Source organism: Phodopus roborovskii, unplaced genomic scaffold (assembly GCF_943737965.1).
Source record: "Phodopus roborovskii unplaced genomic scaffold, PHOROB, whole genome shotgun sequence".
NCBI classification, from domain to species: Eukaryota; Metazoa; Chordata; class Mammalia; order Rodentia; family Cricetidae; genus Phodopus; species Phodopus roborovskii.
The window spans coordinates 12,536,404-12,558,469 of record NW_026126585.1 but is presented as its reverse complement, the minus strand read 5'-3'; the positions used below and the strand labels follow the sequence as shown (position 1 = coordinate 12,558,469).

Below are 22,066 nucleotides of genomic sequence, written 5' to 3'. Positions count from 1 at the left end.
GTCACTGTCTTCAGTAAGTGGGATGGCTAGAGGTCATTTCTAAAAGGTGAGTAAGTAGCATCTCACCTGTACCCATTACTAAAGACACACTTGTTGGTGTTTATCTTTCCTAGAACATTGAGCCCAAAATGAAAGTTTTCATCTATATGCTAAAACTTCAGGACTGCTCATCCACAGGGAAGAGCCCCTCCTCACTGCTCTTCAGCCTGTTTGAAGGTGAGTGGACCAACATGTGACAGATGTTGAGTGACATTTGTTACACTGGCTTGTTGGCTAGTGGTATTGAAATCGGGGGTTCTCATGAGGGTGGGGCCTAGGCCTAGGAAAATGACTGGACTGACAGCAACCAGATGAAGCTAAAGGCCCTTGCTTTCCCTGGCAATGAGCTCCTAATGCCCCAAGACACTGAGAAGTTCTGTACAGATGCCAAGAATGCCCAATATGGACACGAAAACCTTCAGGCCTCACATGGGAACTGTCAGCATGGAAACATAGACTTGTGCTCCCCTGTTCTGGGTAGCCCTGATGTTAAAAACCTCTACATGTAGGACCTTGTGTTCTAGAACTCACTATGTAGCCCAGCCAGGCTTTAAAGTTAATGATAGTCTTTTTGGTGCATGCATGTGTGTGTCTTTGTTCGTGCGTGCGTGTGGGGGTGTATATGCATGCATGCGCACACATACTGGTGCAGGTACATGAGGAGGATAGAAGAGGGTATAGAATCCTCTGGAAATGGAGTCACTAGAGTTGTGAGCCACCTGCAGTGGCTGCTAAGAGCTGGACTGGGTCTTCTAGAACGCAGTCTCCTCCTTACCCAGAGCCATCCTTCCAACCTCATGCTCAGCTTTTTTGTGTGCTTGAGCTTAGGCCCTCATGTTTACCCAGAAGGCACTTTACCCGTTAACTCCCCGGCCTTCTTTTTCAAAAATTTCCCAGGCAGCCACTGGTGGCGCACGCCTGTAATCCCAGCACTCTGGAGGCAGAGGCAGGCAGAACTCTGAGTTCAAAGCCATAAAACCCTGTTTCAAAAAAAGAAAAAAAAGAAAAAAAAAAAAAAAAAAAAAAAAGACCAAAAGGGAGGAAAACACAAAGTCCATTCCAGACTGCCCTGAGATCTCCTGGGTCCAAGACTCTGGGATGGGTCCAGCTGTCTTCTGAATGTTTGGGTGGTTGGTATGCACCCTGAAATGTGAGGACCTAAGCAGGCCAGACACATCCATGTATTTTCAGAAGGGCTTAGAATCATTGCTTGGGGTTTGGGTGAGGCAAATTACTGATTGCATGTTTGTGCTTGAGCTCCACACATAGTCAGCTGAGCTGTTTTTCTTACAGCCATAAATAAAGACCAAGTACAGACTGTTGGGTTCGACATCAATGAGTTCCTGAGCTGTCCATCCAGTTCTGAGGAGAGGTAATGTGGGCTCTGTTGTTGTTTACATGGGCAATCACTGGGGACCATTGTCCTTGTCTCTTTGTTTTGTATGTTTGTTGTGTGTGTTCATGCCCGAGCCTGAGTGTGCATGTGTGTGTACCACCTGCCTGAGAGAGCCTGCAGAGGTCAAGAGTAGCAGATCCCTTGGAACTGGGATTCCATGTGAATGCTGGGAACTAAACCCAGGCCTTCTGCAATACCCTTGCCTCTTAGAATAGCAAATAAGTTATATATAATCATATAACAGGTGAGAGACGGAGGCTCGGAGCTACTGGAAGAGCAGCGCCTCATTGAGATGGCCTGGGCCCCACACAGTCTGGGTTCCTCTCTGTCAGATTCTCCTAGGTCTACATATTTAACAGCTAAGATTCGGATACCTGGGGGATGTGCATATATGTGGCAGAGAAAGCAGGTTATACAGCCAGCTAGATGGTTCAGTGGGTAAAGGCACCTGCAGCCAAGCCTCATGACCTGAGTTTGATCCCCCAGGCTCCCCCAGGGAGATAATTGACACCCGCAGATTATCCTCCTCTACCTCCACACACATGCATGTGCACACCCCACACACACAACACCCAAATAAATAATAATAATAAAGCACTGACCAAAAGCAACTTGGGGGAGGAATAAAGAGTTCATTTCATCTTAGAGCTTACAGTCCAGTCCATCATGACGGGCAGTCAGGAATTGAAGCAGAGGCCGTGGGGGAATGCTGCCTGCTTGTTTGATGTCCATGGCTTGTTTAGCCCTCTCTTTTTTTTTTTTTTTAAAGATTTTTTTAAAATTTATTTTATGCATTTGGGTGTCTTGTCTGCATGTATGCACACCAGAAGAGAAGAGGGCACTGTATTTCTTGGAACTACAGTTATAGACATCTGTGAGCCAACATGTGGATGCTAGGTATTGAACTCAGGACCTCTGGGAAAGCAGCCAGTGTTCTGAACCTCTGATCTACTTTATCTCTCCAGCCACCTGCCGATTTCTTGTACATCCCAGGACCACATACCCAAGGGTCATCCTACCCACAGTTGGTTGGGCCTTCCCACATCCATCATTCAATCAAGACTTCTGGACAGGCAGGGTTGACAGGAACATTTTCTCAGTCAAGCTTCCCAGACCCTAGCTTGCTGTCAAGTTGACAAAAGAGTAACCAGCACACCACACAAACCTAGTGACCCGAGTTCAATCCCCAGGTCCCATGTAAAGGCAGAGGAAGAGAATGGACTCCATGAAGTTGTCCATATACAATGACCATGGCAGTAAACAATGAAACCTAAAAGTAAATGAATTAATACCTTTTGTAAAGGGAAGAAAAAAGACATGCGATTTAGGTGTAGGTCTGAACAGCCCACTGAAGCTTTGGGAATTAAGTTCCTGAGCTCTGTTCTTCAGTGTGAGACGAGAAACGTCTTCCCCGAAGCACAGCACCGACAGGAAGCCAGTGTAGAACCACGCTCCAAAGAATCCTTATTTTAAAAAATTGTAAGAGCAGCTTGGACTAGAGAGGTCATTCAGTCCGTAAAGTGCTTTCTCTGTAAGTGTGGGGGCTCGAGCACCCACAGAACAAGCATAGAAGGATATAGTATATGCTTGTCACCCCAGCGCTGGAGTCAGAAATGGTCCTCCTCCTAACCCTCACCCTCCTCCTCTTTCTCCTCCTGGCCCTCTTCAACATTCTGCCCCTTGTTCCTTCCTCCCTCCCTCCCTCCCTCCCTCCCTCCCTCCCTCCCTCCCTCCCTCCCTCCCTCCCTCTCTCTTGTTCTCTTTCTCTTCCCCCTCTTCCTCCTCCTCCTCCTTTCTTCTTCTTAAGGTTTCTCTGTGTAACTATGGCTTCCTGGAACTCACTCTGTAGACCAGGCTGGCCTCACATTCATAGAGATCTGCCTGCATCTGCCCCTTGAGTGCTGAGATGAAGGCCATGAGCCACCATGCCTGACCCTGTGGGGCATTTGTACCTCAGTCCTTAATTGTGCCTCTTTATGTCACTTCTATCCCACAGCCCATCTTGTTCTCTAACTGAGAGCCTGGCCTTTCAGACTGAGCAGCAGCAGAAGACAGAAAATGTGCCCTCTTCCTTTCTATCAGCCTACCAGATGGTCTGGGCAGCCTTTGCCAACCAGTCTAGTGCAGAAAGGGATGCCTTTATGCAAGATGTGTTCCCAGAAGGGTTCCTCTGGGGTGTGTCCACGGGAGCCTTTAATGTGGAAGGAGGTTGGGCCGAAGACAACAGAGGGCCGAGCATCTGGGACCACTACAGTAACCTGAATGCTGCAGAGGGACAAGCAACGGCAAAGGTGACCAGTGACAGTTACCACAAAGCAGCCTCAGATGTGGCCCTGCTCCGAGGCCTCAGGGCTGGGGTGTACAAGTTCTCCATCTCCTGGTCCAGGCTGTTCCCCACTGGGCAGAAGAACAGCCCCAACCTCCAAGGTGTCACCTACTACAATAGACTGATAGACAGCCTGCTGAACTCCCACATCGAGCCCATGGCTACGTTGTTCCACTGGGACTTGCCTCAGGCCCTGCAGGATCAAGGCGGATGGCAGAATGAGAGTGTGGTGGATGCCTTCCTGGACTATGCAGCCTTCTGCTTCTCCACTTTTGGGGACCGTGTGAAGCTGTGGGTGACCTTCCACGAGCCATGGGTGATAAGCTATGCAGGCTATGGCACTGGACAGCATGCACCAGCCATCTCTGACCCAGGAGTGGCTTCTTTTAAGGTCCTTCCCCCATCCCTGCAATTCTTATCAATTAGAACACATGTTTGATGGTCTCTTTCCTTCCTGCCCTCAAAGAATGTTACCGTTGTCTCAGGCTGATAGTGACATTGTTATGTAACTTGAGAATGACCTTGAACTTCTGATCTCTTGCTTGTATTCCTGAGAGGGGGCTCACAGGCATCTATCAGTGAGCCTGATTTTTAAGCAGAGATGAGAGTAGACCTAGGGCTCCTTTCATAGTAGGCAGTCTACCAGGTGAGCCGCACCTTGAGCGCCGGGCAAGTCTTCCTGACTCCAAAGACAAGTTCCAGGCTTAGAGGAGTGTCCCTCAGTTGTAGAGTTCTTGCTTAGTGTGTGTGTAAAGGGTCCTGGGTTCAGTCCCCACCTCCTTGGTGTTACAGTGACAGACACATGCCACCATGTGTTCTGTGTATTGTAGGCTAGCATGTGCATGTATGTATGTAGGTATATGTATATATATATACATACATGTGTGCCTTTAAGCATTTATTTGCATTGACTTTTTTTTTTGAGATAGGTCTCGGATTATAGCTCAAGCTAACCTGAAAATCACAATTTTCAGTCTTAGCTCATAGAAATCCTTCATCTCAGCCTCTAAAGTATAGTCCAAGCCACCTTCATTTCTGTAGTAGTTACTTCTCTTACTGCTATGATAAAACACCTGTCTAAAGCACTTTGGAGGTTGGGTGGTGGTGCACCTGGGAGGCAGAGGCAGGTAGATGAATTTCTGAGGTCAAGCCAGCCTGGTCTATAGAACAAGTTCCAGGACAGCCAGAGCTACACAGATCAACGCTGTCTTGAAAAGCAAGCAAGTGAACAACAACAAAGCACTTAATGGAAGGAAGGGCTCCTTTTGGCTCATAATTCTAAGGTTCAGCAGTGACTTGTCAACACTGGTGACATTATTCCTGTTTCCTCCCAAGGTGGCTCACTTGATCCTCAAGGCGCATGCCAGAACTTGGCATCACTACGATCTTCACCACCGCCAACAGCAGCAGGGACGCGTAGGCATTGTGCTCAATTCAGACTGGGCAGAGCCCCTGGACAGGAGGAGCCCCCAGGACCTTGCTGCTGCAGAGCGATTCCTGCACTTCATGCTGGGCTGGTTTGCACACCCCATCTTTGTGGATGGAGACTATCCCACCACCCTTAGGGCCCAGATCCAGCACATAAACCAGCAGTGTGGCCGTCCTCTGGCCCAACTCCCAGAGTTCACTGCAGAGGAGAAGCAGCTCCTGAGAGGCTCTGCAGACTTCCTTGGTCTGTCTCATTACACATCCCGCCTCATCAGCAAGGCTGGGCAGCAGGCCTGCACCCCCAGCTATGATAACATCGGAGGCTTCTCCCAGCACGTAGACCCCACCTGGCCCCAGACTGCCTCTCGCTGGATCCGGGTGGTGCCCTGGGGCATAAGGAGGCTGCTTGGTTTTGCTTCCATGGAGTACACGAAAGGAAGAGTTCCAATCTACTTGGCTGGGAATGGCATGCCAGTAGGGGAAGTAGCGGATCTCGACGACTCAGTGAGAGTGAACTACTTCAACCTGTACATCAATGAAGTGCTCAAGGGTAAGAAGGCTGACCTCAAAGCCTGCAGAATAAATGTCATCCCTTCTGAAAGAGACTCTCGCTCTTCAGTGGGATACAGGACTGGCACTTAGGATAGGACCCCAACCACTTGCTCCCCTCAGTGCATAGCCCCTTTAGCTCCGTCTCCCTTAGGTGCAGTGCATGTCCCTGTTCTGTATTTGAGCCATGCATACATGCTCGGTCTGACCCGATGCACCTTCTTATCCAAGTTGACAAGGATGGCAAGTGGTTTCAGCCCATAGCTCACTAAACTAGAGTCATTTCGTGATACCTGTCACAGAAGCCAATGAGCAGGGACAGGGACCGCTCTATTCAGAGGATCAGCCGTCTGAGAAGATGGAATTAATAGCCAGCACTGTCTTCCATACCTTCTCCAGCCACAGATTATATATGGGGAGTGGGAAGGTCAGCTTCCCTGTAGACACTGCCACCTTCATGTGAATTTTCCCCCTTAAAGACACTTGTCGTCAGGTGTAGTAGTGCAGCCTTTATCTCCAGCACTTGGAATCAAAGGCAGGAGGATTGGGAGTTCAAAGTCATCCTGGAATACTTAGTGAGAGCTGTCTCAAAAATGAAACAGGACAGGGAATGTAATTCAGTTGAGAGAATGCTTTCCTAGCATGCTGGCTGTAATGGACTCCATCCCCAGCACGGTGTAAGCTAGGGAATGTGTGCCTGTAGGACCAGTTCTCGGGAGGTGAAGGCAGTGGACTCAGGAGTTCAAGCCTGGGCTATATTATTATTATTATATTATTATTTAAGGTGAACATGCTCAGGGTGGGCTTGGCAGCCAGAGAAATGGCTTAGTGGTTAAGAGCATTGGCTGCTTTTCTGTTCATTTCCCAGTACCTACATGGTAGCTCACGCCCCTTGGGAACTGAAGGCCCAGTGGACCTGATCCCTCTTCTGGCTTCTGGAGTTATCGCACACATGTGCCCAGATGTAAATGCAGGAAAAACACATGTACACATAAAAATTATTTAAAATTTAAAAAGGGAAAAGAAAACCAAGGGAGATGGCATCCTGAGGAATAACAGCTGAGGCTTTCTTCTGGTTTTCTACATGATTCACACATCTGACTTTGCTTTCTCTTTATAGCTGTCAAGGAGGATTTGGTGGATGTCCGTTCATACATTGCTCGCTCCCTCATTGATGGCTTCGAAGGGCCCCCGGGTTATAGCCAGAGGTTTGGGCTGTACCATGTCAACTTCAATGACAGCAGCAGGCCAAGAACAGCCAGGAAATCTGCCTACTTCTTCACTAGCATCATTGAAAAGAATGGTTTCCCTGCCAAAAGAGTAAGAAGAAATCCACCACCTATGAGAGCTGCCTTTTCCTCCCGAGTGACAGCCGTCCCCAACTCCCCATCTGAGGTGCCTTCCCAGGCTAAAATTGTGTGGGAAAAGTTCTCCAACCAGCCCAAGTTTGAAAGAGATCTGTTCTATCATGGCACATTCAGAGATGACTTCCTGTGGGGTGTGTCCTCCTCGGCCTATCAAATTGAAGGAGGTTGGGATGCCGACGGCAAAGGCCCCAGCATCTGGGACAACTTCACCCACACCCCGGGGAACAATGTCAAAGACAATGCCACCGGAGACATAGCGTGTGACAGCTATCACCAATTGGATGCCGACCTGAACATTCTTCGCGCCCTGAAGGTCAAGGCCTACCGGTTCTCTATCTCTTGGTCTCGGATTTTCCCAACAGGAAGAAACAATTCCATCAACAGTCTTGGTGTTGAGTATTACAACAAGCTCATTGACAGCTTGGTTCAGAGCAACATCTTCCCCATGGTGACACTGTTTCACTGGGACCTGCCCCAGGCCCTCCAGGACATTGGAGGGTGGGAGAACTCATCTATGGTTGATTTGTTCAACAGCTATGCAGACTTTTGTTTTAAGACCTTCGGTGACAGAGTCAAGTTCTGGATAACCTTTAATGAGCCTTTGTACCTGGCACTGTTAGGCTATGGTTCAGGGGTGTTTCCCCCAAATGTGCAGGACCCGGGTTGGGCACCTTACAGGGTCAGCCATGTAATCATTAAGGCTCATGCTAGAGTCTACCATACTTATGCTGAGAAATACAGGCAGGAGCAGGGTGGGGTCATTTCACTGAGCCTCAACACTCACTGGGTGGAGCCCAAGAACCCAGGGCTCCGAAGAGATGTGGAAGCCGCTGACCGGATGCTGCAGTTTTCCCTGGGCTGGTTTGCCCATCCCATTTTTAGAAACGGGGACTATCCAGATGTCATGAAATGGAATGTGGGGAACAGGAGTGAGCTGCAGCACCTGGCTGAGTCCCGCCTGCCCAGCTTCACGGAGGAGGAGAAGGGTTACATCATGGGTACCGCGGATGTCTTCTGCCTCAACACCTACTCGTCTGTATTTGTGCAGCATAACACTCCCAGGCTGAATCCACCCAACTATGATGATGACCGGGAGCTAACAGTCAGCAATATGGACTCTTCATTGATCTCCACGGCAGTGCACGCAGCTATACCCTGGGGGATGCGGAGGCTGCTGAACTGGATCAAGGAAGAGTATGGCAACATTCCCATTTACGTCACTGAGAATGGACAGGGGCTAGACAACCCCACGCTGGACGACACACAAAGGACATTCTACCACAAAACCTATATTAATGAAGCTCTGAAAGGTACATGAAGCTTCCGCTCCTCATACTAAACCTCCCAGCCTCCCTGTCCTCCACCTGTCATGTGTCCAGTCTCCCTGTCTTCCGTCTGTCACGTGTCCAGTCTTCCTGCCCTCTATCATGTGTCTCCATGCTTTGGCAGGCACTCTCAGTCTCCCTTGTGGGCATGGGACAGGGATCATGTAGTAAAGTGTCTTGCAAGCATGAGGACTAAAGTTCAGTTTCCAGAGAAAAACCAAGCAGGGAACATTTGTAATCTCTATGCTGAGGAAACAGAAAGGGGTGTATTCTTGGGGCTCTCTGGCTGGCCAGCCTCACCCACTTGGTAAGCTCAATGTCAAATGAGAGGCTCTGAAAAAGAAAAGTGAGTGATGGACAAGAAATGACATCTGAGGTTGTGTTCTGGCCTACACACTCACACACTCATAATACACACACACACACATTCACAACACTCATACACACACACATGCAAACACATACACATACACACCACATACAGATGCACACACAAACACACAAATATATACATACTTAGACACATACAGACACACACAGATAATAATAAAAATGTAAGTCCTTCTAGAGCTGGGAATGTGGCTCAGTAAATTGCTCGCTTACAATATAAAGCCCTAGTCTCTAGTCCCAGCCCTAAAGTGGGCGTGCTGATATACACCTGCCATCCTACTGCTGGATGGGTAGGGACAGAAGGACCAGAAAAAAGTCCAAGTTTACCCTTGACTGTACAGTGAGTTCAAAGCCAGCCTGGGCTACAAGAGATCCTGACTCAAAAAATTTTAAGTGACATCAAGAACTTCCCACTGTGTGATTACTATGTAAGGAGAGCTGAGGCTCTTGGACCTGAGACATATCCCTTTACCTTAACAAATAACACTTGTAAGGTCACTGAGGCTAGCAAAGTCAGAGTGAAAGCTGGGCAGTGGTGGCACACGCCTTTAATCCCAGCACTCAGGAGGCAGAGGCAGGTGGATCTCTGAGAGCTCGAGGTCAGCCTGGTCTACAGAGCTAGTTCCAGGACAGCCTCCAAAGCTACAGAGAAACCCTGTCTCAAAATAAATAATAAGTACAAAAAAAAAAAACAAAAAGAAAACGTAGAAGAAATGAGGTGACATATTCCTTCCCCAGGAAGCACGTGACTGCACACTTCTGTGGTTTGGGGACATAGCCTGGAGTCCAGTGCTAGCCCATGACTGGCCTTCTTGAGGCTCCTGCCTACTGTCTAAAGCTCTGTCTGGTCTCTGTCATATCCTAGCCTACAGACTGGATGGTGTGGACCTTCGAGGGTATTCTGCGTGGTCTCTGATGGACAACTTCGAGTGGCTGTCAGGCTACACGGTCAAGTTTGGACTGTATCATGTTGACTTTGACCATGTGAACAGGCCTCGAACGGCCAGAGCCTCAGCCAGATACTACACAGAGGTTATCACCAACAATGGCATGCCCCTGGCCAAGGAGGACGAGTTCCTGTATGGAGAGTTCCCCAAGGGTTTCATCTGGAGTGCAGCTTCTGCTGCATATCAGGTGAGGAGTTTGGAGCCATGGGCTAACTTTCCTCCTTGCTGCTGGGAGCCCAGCATCTGCACAGTGCTGGAACAGGCAGGCACACACAGGCCAGAGGTCCAGTAGACCCGAGCAGACCAGTGTGTGTGTGAGGATCCAGATGCCTTACTCCAGAATTCAGTTAGATCTGTGTGGGTAGGGGCTGTCTTGTCCCTTGTCTTGTTGCTGTGATAAAATACATGACAGGCAATTCGAGGGTTTAATCTTACGTTCACAGTTTTAAGGGTGCGGCCCATCATGAGATCGTGATGGGGGAGTCCTGATAGCAGGGGTGTGAGGCAGCTGATCACATGGCATCCACAGTCAGGAAGCAGGGAGAGATGGGTGGATGCTGGTGCTCAGCTCATATTTTCAGTTTTATTCAAAACTCCAGTTTCTAGCCAGCTGTATTTGTTAGAGTACAAACAAGATATCACCATATTCCTTCCCTTCTTCCTCTTCTACTTTTCCTTTTTTCTTTGCAGTTTTTTTGTTGTTGTTTTGGGGACAGGGTCTCATAGTTCACGCTGGCCTTGAATTTGCCAAGCACCCCAGATTTCTTGGATTCTTGACCATTCTGCCTCCATCCCTTCAAATGCTGGGGTTAGAGGTGTGCTGTTCTAGGCCTGGTTTATGCAGTGCTGGGCTGGAGTAGCCCAGGGATCCATGTACACTAGGCAAGCCTTGACCAGTTAAGCCCCAGCTATTTTCACAGCAAGCAGTCTGGACACTTATATCCTCACTGCCCCTGGACCGTCACAGCAGTGAGGATACAACTTGTAGGTCCTCTCAGTAGTCAGAACTGAAAAACACGTGGATGTACCCACATGTAAATTTACCCTTCCAGCCATCCTGCTTTGTGCTTGTTCATTAATTATATACCAGACAGGGTCTTGTGTATTCCAGGCTAGCTTCAGACTCACTCTACAGCCAAGGATGACCTTGAACTTCTGATCTTGTCTCTACCTTCCAAGTATTGGGATTACTGGCATGCACCAACATTCCTGATATATGCAGTGCTGGGGACAGAACCCAGGGCCTCATGGGTGCCGTGCAAGGCCTCTTCTAATTTAGCCATATCCCTCAGTCCCACACTTTGTATATTTAAAGCCATGAGTTCATATCTGTACATCCAGTTCAAATATGACTCCATAGGGAAATGCTAGCCCTTTCATTTGCCATTATTTGTATCTCCTTTCTACAGTTAAGAACTCTCTATATGAATCTCTCTCTCTCTCTCTCTTTCTCTGTGTGTGTGTATTAATATTCTTACAGCTTTAGCTAGACTCTTGGTTCTAGCCTTGACTGGCTGTACATTATTGTTTAGAATGCCAGCACCATCTCAGCTGTGACAGAAGTGATACCTAACTACCCACTGAACACCACAGATAGGCATTCTCCAGTGTCTTACTGGAAGGGAACTAGGGAGGAGGAGGAAGGCATAGAAATGGCTATGTATGTCTGGACTACAAATACTTTCTCCACATCACTATCCTTGCAATTTGGTAGCTGTGGTTAGAGGCAGTAGGGGATGTGAAATTGTTCACTCAAGACTTCAAGTGAGTGCCCACCATATGCCAGACCCCAGAGTCAGCATTCACTGGAAAACTAAAGTGGAATACACAGTCTTGGAACTGGGGAGGTTCCTTTGTTACATAAGAGTCCAAAGCCAACCTAGGCTCTACACACACACACACACACAAACACACACACACAGAGAGACAGACAGACAGACAGACAGACAGACAGACAGAGACAGAGATGCCTACAATGCAGTGTGATTCTGCCATGTGAGCAGGTGACTTTAGAAACTGGTGATGAGGTGTGTGGAGAAGGCTCCCCAGGGTGATAGAGAAGGCAGTCTGTTTGGTCAGATGACTTAGACTACCTCTTGTTCTCTTGAGATTGAAGGTGCCTGGAGAGCAGATGGTAAAGGACTTAGTATTTGGGACACATTTTCCCACACGCCACTGAAGATTGAGAATAATGACAATGGAGATGTGACCTGTGACAGTTACCACAAGATTGCTGAGGATGTGGTGGCTCTTCAGAACCTGGGTGTGTCCCACTACCGATTCTCCATCTCCTGGCCTAGAGTCCTCCCAGACGGAACCACCAAGTTCATCAATGAAGCAGGACTCAACTACTACGTTCGATTCATAGATGCACTGCTGGCTGCTGGCATCACACCACAGGTGAGGGCGTGGTCCCTGGAGGCAGGGGGTCAGCAGGACCCCATTGATTCTACAAACAAAATGCTGGGCTTTTATTTATTATTTAATCTATTTATTTTTAAAGGGCTGTTTGCCTCTCATATCCATTTATTTATTTTTCAGATAGGGTCATATATCAAAGTAGGCCTCTAAGTCCTTAAGTAGCTGAAGATGTCCTTGAACTTCTGATGTGCCTACCTTCACCTCATGAGTGCTAGGCTCACAGGTGTGCACCACCATGTCATATATGTGGTGCTAGAGGCCAGGGCATCATGCATGCTAGGAAAGTACTCTATCAGCTGAGTCATGTTACCAACACCCCAAAGGGTAGGTGGGTGTGTGTATGTGTGCATACACACGAGTGTGCAGAGGACAACTTCCCAGGAGTGACCTCTCTCCTTCCGCCATGTGGATCCTGGAAGTTGAGCCTAGATCATCAGGTTTGGTGACAAGCACCTTCACCTGCTGAGCCATCACCCAGCACCCAATGGCTTTTCCATAAATTCACATAGTGCAGAAGCAAAGAAGAAATGTCTTCTTTGCCGTCCTGGAAATAGCTCAGGACTCCCGAGCCTTCCCATCCTTCCCTGCATGTCTCCTGTCTAGCTTCCTGAGGAAATGGTTGGTAGAACATTGATCTGGCTCCCCCTGCCCCTCAGGTGACCATGTATCACTGGGACCTGCCCCAGGCACTGCAAGACATCGGGGGCTGGGAGAATGAGACAATTGTGCAGCTGTTTAAGGAGTATGCAGATGTGCTCTTCCTGAAGCTGGGGGACAAGGTGAAGTTTTGGATCACACTGAATGAGCCCTTCGTCATTGCTGCCCATGGCTATGGTAGTGGAGTGTCTGCCCCAGGTAAAGACCCTAGGTACAACTTGTCAGCTGTTTGGGTCATAACATTCTCAACTCATTGAGACCTGGAATCCAGGGGGCAATGGGAAGTCATGGCCAGGCAGTGTGTTGGAAACCTCATCTCCACGGGCCTGGGGAGAGGGGTGAGTTGGTAAAGTGCTTGCCATGCAAGTATGGAGGTCTGAGTTCCCTTCCCAGAACCCATGCCAAAACCACAAAGCAGGGATGGGGACACATTTGTAACCCTAGCCCTGGAAAGGCAGAGTCAGATGGCTTTGGGGCTCACTGGTCACTCAGTCTAGCCTAGTTTAGGCCCACAAGTAACCCTGTATCAGAGACGATGGTCTGTCTGTGAATGAGACCGCCTATACTCACACATGTTAGCACATGTCCCTACACACACCACCAACCCCACTCACACTCTAAGCTTGAAATGGGGTGGAGAGGTATTTCTCAAACGCAGATGGATGCATCTTCTCTGGCTCTTAGCATTTCAATTTGAACACTTGTTCTCATGGTGTGTCTTATTGTCGCCGTTGGGTGTGTCCTCCAGTCCTGACTTCATGTTGGCCCCCTAGAGGTACAGGATGTCAACTTCTCAGCATTCATCATGGTAGACATCCCACCAGAGGAGGGGACATAAGCCAACATATGTCAAGTACATTTTCTCACCCAGAGTGCTGCCCATAGACACTCTGGGTCCTTTCTTACAAGCACTCTATGCTGCATATTCTGATAAAGACTAGAGGCTGACTTACTGTCTGCCATCCAGTAGGAGGGAGGTCTGGAATAGGAATGCCAATCTCCCAGCTATCAAATCTTTCCTTCCACACACAGAGAAGATGGTGTTTTCTGTTGACATCCCTGTATGTGTTTCCAGGAATCTCCTTCAGGCCTGGCACAGCTCCATACACTGCTGGCCACAACCTAATAAAGGCTCACGCTGAGGCTTGGCATCTCTACAATGACAAGTACCGAGACAGCCAGAAAGGTGTGATTTCTATCACCATCAACAGTGACTGGGCTGAGCCCAGGGACCCCTCCAAGCAGGAGGACATTGAGGCCGCCAGGAGATATGTTCAGGTGTGTCCTCTGGGTACCATCTCTTCTTGACTATCTTTTCTCCCACTATGCTTTGAAAGACCAGGGATCAAAGCTTATAGATCTAATCACACTTTTGCTCGCTCTTGATGTTGTGAGCTTGAGGAGAAATGCTTAACTGTTCTGTTCTTCAGGTTTATCATCTGCGAATTAAATATCTACACACAGTGGTTTGTTGTGATGAAGGGGATGAGTTATGAGAAGCTGAGTTTTTTTTTTAAAGACTTGTTTGTTTTTTTGGAGACAGGGTTTCTGTGTGTAGCCCTCACTATCCTGTAACTCACTCTGTAGACTAGGCTAGCCTAGAACTCAGAGATCTACCTGCCTGTGCCTGCCTCCAGAGTCCTGGGATTAACAGTGTGTGCTACCACCACCCAATTTATTTTATTTTCACTTATGTGTGCCTGTGAGTGCATCCAATATCAGGAATGGTTGTGAGCCACTTGAGCTGGGTGCTTAAAACCAAACAAAGGTCTTCTAGAGAGCAAATGTGCTTGACAATTGAACATCCTCTCCAGCCAGGAACTGAGTTCTAAGTCTTAAAAAATTATCTGTGGGTTCATAAGATGGCTCAGTGGGTGAAGGTTCTTGCCAATGCAAGCCTAGTGGCTTGAATTCTATCCTCAGAACCCACATAAAGGAGGAGATGGGGCTAGAGAGACGGCTTAGCAGTTAAGAGCATTAGGCTGCTCTCTTAGAGGCCCTAAGTTTAGTTCCTAGCACCCACATGGGCAGCTTACAACTGTCTGTAACTCCTGTTCCCAGGGACCCAACACCCTCACACACAGAATACATGCAGGAAAATCACCTGCATAAAATACAAATAAATAAATTTAAAAAAAAAAGAGATGAGACACCACAGAGTTGACTTGTGACCTCCACCATGGCACCTGTCCTCACTCCAAATCACACACACAGGCGCACAGACCACTGCCACTGCCATCACCACTGCTGATGACAATTTTAAAAATTGTTAGTCCAGTTCTGGGGAGGTAATTTGGCCGAGTGCTTGCTTAGCATGCATGGAGCCTGAGGTTCTGCCCATGACACTGCATATCATTGGTTATGGTAATGTGAGCCTAGCACTTTCTGGTTATGGTGATGTGAGCCTGTGATCCTAGCACTTTGGAGACTAAAGCAGGAGGATCAGGAGTTTCCGGTCATCCTTAGCTACATAGCAAGTTTGAGGTGCGTCTGTGCTACGATGAGATCTTGTTTATATGTAGGTCTCACTAGACGCCACGCTGGCTTGAAGCTAATTTCCTCCACTCTCCACTTAGACTACATTAGGAATTCTTCAGTGCCCCTGATTTTCTAATTCTCAAAACAAGAACGCGCTTAAACTGTCCCTGGAAGTCTGTAGTAAACAGATGCCAGCATGGAACAAACACTCATGTTCAGTAGAGGCCCTGACAGGAGGGAGGGAATGATCCTGAGGGTGCAGCCTCTGCTAGGCCTGCTGGTTCCTGGGAGAGGTGAGACACCTCTCTCCCATGTCACCTCAAGGGATATTTACCTCCACCACAGTTCATGGGAGGCTGGTTTGCACACCCCATCTTCAGTAATGGAGATTACCCGGAGGTGATGAAGACACGCATCCTTGCGAGGAGCCTGGAGGCAGGCCTCAACAAGTCGAGGTAAGTGTTGTGTCCATAGATGTGAGCGATATATCAGCACCAGGCAGGGCACCATGCCTAGGGCTTGTGTTCTCACCATCTCTCCAGCCCGAGAAACAAGTTTTGCTTTTTTGTTTTATGAGACAGGGTTTCTCTGTGTAGCCCTGGCCATCCTGAACTCACTCTGTAGACCAGGTTGGCCTCTAACTCACAGAGATCCATTTGCCTTTGCCTCCCAAGTGCTGGGATTAAAGGTGTACACCACCACTGCCCAGCGAGAAACAAGTTTTTTAATTAAATCAAATCTAAGCTCAGAGGCTGGCTATTGTTACTGTTCTCCAGGACAGGTGTGGAAACTGTCCCAAGAGTGCCCAGTCCTAAGTAACCCATTGCCTCACTCCAAGAACAAGTGTGCAGTTCATCCTATTCTGGTTTATCACACTGAGAGAAGGCCCTTACTTGGGTACTGTCGGCCAAGTGCGCTTTGTCCTTTGGCCAGCAGAGGGCAGTGGCTTACAATAGAACATCCCTGCTTTCCTGCTCTGCAAGCTTCCTGTGAGGGGCAGTTATCATGGTTTCCAAGGTGCTTTCATTACTAAAGATGGTAATAAAGGTGATGAGGGCAGGAGTGCTCCACCACCAAAGTGATGTTCATAACAAGGCTGCCTGTACCAGGCTTTTTCTTTTGGGCCACCAACCAGCTCCTAAATAATGACACGAAGACTTAACAGTTTTGAATACTTGGCCTAGCTTAGGCACATCTCTGGCTAGCTCTTTTAAATTATGCTGTTTCTCTTTATCTACCTTTTGCCTCAGGGCTTTTTGCCTTTGTTACCTCTGTGTATCTAACTTACACTGCTTCTCTGTCTGGCAGCTGCCTGACTTCTTGCTCCAGGTGTCTCCCTTGTTCTCCTCCTCCTGTTCTCCACCATTCTTCTCTTTGAGCCTAGAGTTTTCCTCCTTTTCTCTCCTTTCTCTGCCCAGCTATTGGCTATTCAGCTCTTTATTAGATAAATCAGGGACCTTAGGCAAAACAAAACAGTTTTTCCTAATTAAACAAATGCATCATAAACAAATCTAACACATCTTTACATAATATTCTGCAGCATAAACAAACGTAACACATCTTTTCCCAGTTAAAATAATGTTCTACAAGAGCTGCCTGCCTCCAAAACTAACATCCAGTTGGCATTGGTGGTGTGGCATTAGCAAGGCACAAAAAGATGGTCCCTGGCTTTGTGGGGACAGATTCACAGCTCCCCTCTAGCTCACATGCTAGTGGGGGAAGGAATTCAGCAGGTATGCATTCCTAACAGCCTTTGAGTCTTTCCCTCCAGACCTGCTGCCTCTCCCATCTTGGGATGTTAAGCATTCTAGTTCTTACCTTGTAGCACACACATGGCCTGTACAGGGCAGGTCCTGAGGTCAAGGCTGTGCCAATGTGTCTGATATACCAGTGTGCAAGTGTTCATTCTGGTCCCTCCACGGCACTTAGCCGAGCAACTACTGCACACCTGGGTCAGAACTAAGTGAGTAGGGCCACAGGCAGTCTGGCTCCTCCTGCTGCTGACAGGCCAGCAGGGAAGAGATGATGGCATGGGTGGGATTCTGTTCCTCAGTAGAAGAAAACTCTATAGAGAGACCTGGAGACTGGCAGACCTGGGGTTTCGAGAGTCAGCATTGGTGGAGCGGGGCGTTCAGAATGAACTTAGGGTTATGAGTACAGACAGGAAGAATAAGCAGGAGATTTCAGGGAAGCCTTCTTGCAGGGCAGGGCAGGGTCACACGGAAGCCACAAGGGCCTTGGCCTTGAGGCCACCAGCTGAGGAGCTATTACAGACTCCAGAGAGAAGCAAGGGTTGAGAATACAAGTTCAGTGAAATAATCAGAGTAGAAAAGTACAACATTCAGTTCTTGAGTCTTCCCTGTTGACAGTGAATAAAGCAGGCCAGGAAAACACAGGAACAGAGGGCGGGCTGGGAGGACACAAATGACAAAGACTAGATTTCAGAACATGAAGGAATAGTTCAAAGGCAATTACCTTAGATGCACCCTTGGCTTTCAAATCTATCATACAGGGTAAAAATCAGAACGTTTGAAGAAAATGGGACAGGGGTGGGTGAGGGCCAGCCTGCAGGGGCTTACACAGGCAGTGAGGCCAGTGGGCAGAATGGCTCTTTGGGGAGAAGGGATGTAGCAGCAGGCAGGAGCACCCTGAAGGGCCTCCCTTTCCAGGGAGCTGCTCTAGTCACAGCCTAGGAGTTCTGAGTGCTCCCTACCCTCCTCAAAGTGATTCTTCCTGAAGCTTCTTCCCCTAATGGCTTCCTCTTCCCAGGCTCCCTGAGTTTACAGAGAATGAGAAGATGAGGATCAAGGGCACCTTTGACTTTTTTGGGTTCAACCACTACACCACTGTACTGGCCTATGACCTCAACTACCCTGCTGCCATCTCATCCTTTGATGCAGACAGGTAAGACGACCCGACCTGCAGGGCACCTGAGGCAGAAATGATCTGCCTGTCTCCACCTTCCCAGCACTGGGATGATAAACATGTGCTACCACGCCCAGCTTCCCCCACCTTTTAAGAACATGGACTCATGCTTACAAGGCAGGTACTTTACTGAGATACTTCTCCAATACAGCCCTTTGTCTTCACACCCTCTTTCTGGTTCTGTCTTCACAAACAAGCCTCACGTCCTCCACCCCTACTTGGAACCCTCTGCTTGCTCCCTTCAAATCTTGCAGTTCTGAGACTGTCTCCCCAGCAACCTCCACTAGATCCTATGAGATGCAACAGTCAGTTCAGCTAAGTGGGATCCAGTGCTGTGAACAACTTGGGCACATAGAAGCCTTTGTGGAAACACAGGGCCCATCAGATGCCTCAGCCTGCGTCTCCCTCCAGTGGCCATTCCTCCGCCACCAACACATCCCCCTTTCTTTTCCATCATTCCAGAAGGGTCAGGGATGTGGACATTTGGAGTGGTCCCCATCTGTCTGCCCTCTGTCACTACACAGATGAGGATTTCCAGAGTGGGGGTCACTAACTGGACAGGTGATTTGGGGACCCATTCTCTGAAGGTAGCACTTATATTTCAAAAGGAGACAGGAGCTGGGGACATGCGGAGCTGTTCACTTTAGTGAATAGGAACCTCGGAAGGTACAACTGAGACCATCCCCAGTGCCTTATACACAAGACCTCATGTTTGCCTTGTGAACTTTCAGGGGAGTTGCCTCCATTGCAGACAGCTCTTGGCCAGTCTCTGGCTCCTTCTGGCTGAAGGTGACACCTTTTGGCTTCCGGAGGATCTTGAACTGGCTGAAGGAGGAATACAACAACCCTCCAATTTACGTCACAGAGAATGGAGTGTCCAGACGGGGAGATGTAGAACTCAATGACACCGACAGGATCTACTACCTCCGCAGCTACATCAATGAGGCCCTCAAAGGTAAGAACTCCCACCTCTGGCCTGCCTAGCTCCAATGAGCCCCTTCAGAGCCCTTTCATTGCTGGAGCCCCACAGTGTCTGTTGGAGGGCAGTCTGGCATCCTCAGGGACACTAATGAGAAGGCCCTTTGCTTGAATGAGTTTGAGCATTTGTTTGAGGCTAAAATCTGAGGTCTTTTTCCTTCCTCCATTTACCTACCCTCAGCAAGTAAAGCCTGAACTGGCTCCACCTTAGGCCCTGACCCTAGTCTCTGCAACCCTCAGTCTTTCTTGCTGTTTGCCATCTCTGCACATTTCTCTCCTCTGCGAGCAGAACAAGAGTTGTCTGGTAGCTGGCTCTAGGGCCTTTTCTCTGCAAGGCAAAAGGACTGTGGAGGTAGGTCAGTTGGTAGAGTGGTCATTGTACAATGGTGCGACCCAAATTCAATCACAGACACCATTTGGAAAGCTGGGCATGGTGGTGGGTGCTTATAACCCCAGCACTGGGGAGGTAGGAAATGGAAGACCTTGTATTAAAGGACAAGGTGGGCAGCACCTAAGACTAAACTCTGCACGGACTCATAGCTACAAACCATGGATATATATATGTGAACCCTGGGCTCCAGGAGGTCTTATTACAGCTCAGATCTTTTGCCTCTAAATGTGCCTCCATGGATAGGAGAATTTCAAGGGCCTGACTCAGACTAATCCCCTTAAGCTACAGAAGAGAGTTGTGCAGGCAGCTCAGGCTTTCTAGATTCCATTCAGAACTGAGCCTTTCTAGAAAGATACCAATGGCCATTGCATGTCCACTGCAGAGGACCTGCTGGCACACAGGAAGGGGCCTCAGAGTTGGAACTCATGCTCCACAAAGCAGGACAATAGGGACAACTACGAGCAGGCAGGCTGGCACACCAGTGTCTTGATGTGAAGTGTTCACACCAGGTCTGTGTTTGAGCAGCTGTGCAGGATAAGGTGGACCTTCGAGGATACACACTATGGAGCGTGATGGACAACTTCGAATGGGCCACAGGCTTTGCAGAGAGGTTTGGTGTGCACTTTGTGAACCGCTCTGACCCTTCTCTGCCAAGGATCCCCAAGGCATCAGCCAACTTCTATGCCTCTGTAATCCGCTGCAATGGCTTTCCTGACCCTGCACAAGGACCTCATCCTTGTCTCCATCAACCAGACGGTGAGGTGGCACTGGGAGGGACCAACATTGAAGGATCAAGGGGGAGTGGGAGCTGCTCTCTGCATTCACCTTCCTCCAGTTCCTGGCCTTCTCCTACCTTTCTGTCCCCTTCATTCATTAGCAGGGCTGCTACAGGACTCTCCAGAGCCTGTCTACCCGTAGAGACTGGGCTCTGCTGTAGGAATGAGCACATCTAGATTCCTCCAGTCCTACCTTGCTGTGGCACCTTCCTTGGAGAAGGACAAAGGCTTCCAGGCAGTTTCTAGGACAGGTTAAAGGATGTATAAACACTGGGGCTAGTACTTATTGGGTGACTAATAAGTGATACTTAAAACAGGGCTGGGGATGTGGCTTAGTGGGTAGAAAGCTCACCTAGCATGTCCACAGTACCCAGCACCACACAAACACTACAGTAGCACAGCTCTGTAACCCAAGCACCGAGGAGGTAGAGGCAGTAGAATTTGAAGTTCAAGATCAACTATGGCAATTAGCTAACTTGACTTGAGCCCTGTCTGGGCTCCATGTGACCAGTCTCAGGGGAAAAAGTGTGGGGGTACGGGGGGAACAGTGAGATGGCTCACGGCTCAGTAGGTAAAAGTGCTATGGTGTGAGTTCAATACTAGGAACCCTAAGTGGAGAGAACTCCTGAAAGTTGTCCTCTGTCCCCACACAAGCATCATGGTATGCACATGCCCACAACTATAAAAACAACCCAACAGTGAAGGGGACCCATGCCAACACCACAGTGATGAGCTTGTTCTGCTCTTTATGCTGGGGTGGGGGGCTGTGGGGGGGGATGGGAGGGTACCATGCAGGATTAGAGGACCTTACCAGAGCTGTAGCAGTCTGGGAGCTAATAGTGCCGAGCCTGAGCTGAGCCCTTGTCCTCTCCTAGAAGCTGAACCCACTGGCAGCCCCGTGAAGTTGGACGTGCCCTTCCTGGGGCTGATGCTGGGCAAAACAGAAGCACATACGGCGTTGTATGTGCTCTTCGCTCTCCTGCTGCTTGCTGTCTGTAGCTTGGCGTTTCTACTCTACAAATACTGCAAGCGCTCCAAGCAAAGGGAAACACAGCCAAGCCAACACAGTCTGAGTCCAATTTCCTCCTTCTGACAAGTCACCCCCTCAGTTGTGCAGAGAAGCCTGGGTTCTTTAGACACGTTTACTAGCACAGACTTCTGCCCACAATGGACCTCTCAAGGCCTACACTGTGGGAGGTGATTTCTATCATGAAGCTTTTCAAGTTATCAATGGAAATGAAAACATCTTCAGTACGGGGAATTTCTCTGGACTCTGAGAAGCCTACAAGGTACCCTGTGGAAATGACTCAGCTGTCTTGTGCTTCTGTGTGCTTTCAGTGTTTGATGGTAGACACTTAACTAAATGAGTAAACAAATACAAATAAAGAGCAGATCTAACCATGATAGTAGATGTCTGTCTACAATCCTAGCACTCAGGAGGCAGTTTGAGGCCAGACACAACCACATCGTGAAATGCTGATTGGGAGTGAGAGGTAGCAGGGAGAACGGGACAGAGGTCAGGGATGTAGATAGCAAGGTGGTAACACATGCCTATCAGATTCAAAGACCTGGGGTTTTAGCTAATTTTAAAAGATTATTATGTGGTTAGAGATGACTCAGCAACTAAGATACCAGCTGCTCTTTCAGGGGACCTGAGTCTGGTTCCCAGTGCC

General features: G+C 48.7%; 1 protein-coding gene across 1 annotated transcript; it reads left to right on the top strand.

Annotated features, from left to right (window-relative positions):
- The first annotated feature begins 117 nt into the window (after nt 1-117).
- On the top strand, nt 118-21,755 carry Lct (lactase). The gene is made up of 14 exons (XM_051204082.1): nt 118-216; nt 1,333-1,411; nt 3,432-4,152; nt 5,097-5,739; nt 6,859-8,415; nt 9,686-9,954; nt 11,877-12,167; nt 12,845-13,043; nt 13,921-14,123; nt 15,669-15,778; nt 18,093-18,227; nt 18,980-19,203; nt 20,143-20,373; nt 21,269-21,755. The coding sequence occupies exons 1-14, from the start codon at nt 129-131 to the stop codon at nt 21,484-21,486; spliced, it is 4,968 nt and encodes a 1,655-aa protein (XP_051060039.1). The 5' UTR covers nt 118-128; the 3' UTR covers nt 21,487-21,755.
- The last annotated feature ends 311 nt before the right edge of the window (nt 21,756-22,066 follow it).

Bases quoted from the DNA above. Each gene is read 5' to 3' on its own strand.
- Lct (XM_051204082.1), top strand. From the start codon at position 129: ATGAAAGTTTTCATCTATATGCTAAAACTTCAGGACTGCTCATCCACA. The intron at 4,153-5,096 runs GTCCTTCCCCCA...TTTCCTCCCAAG, and splicing joins CAGGAGTGGCTTCTTTTAAG to GTGGCTCACTTGATCCTCAA. The intron at 15,779-18,092 runs GTAAGTGTTGTG...TCCTCTTCCCAG, and splicing joins GCAGGCCTCAACAAGTCGAG to GCTCCCTGAGTTTACAGAGA.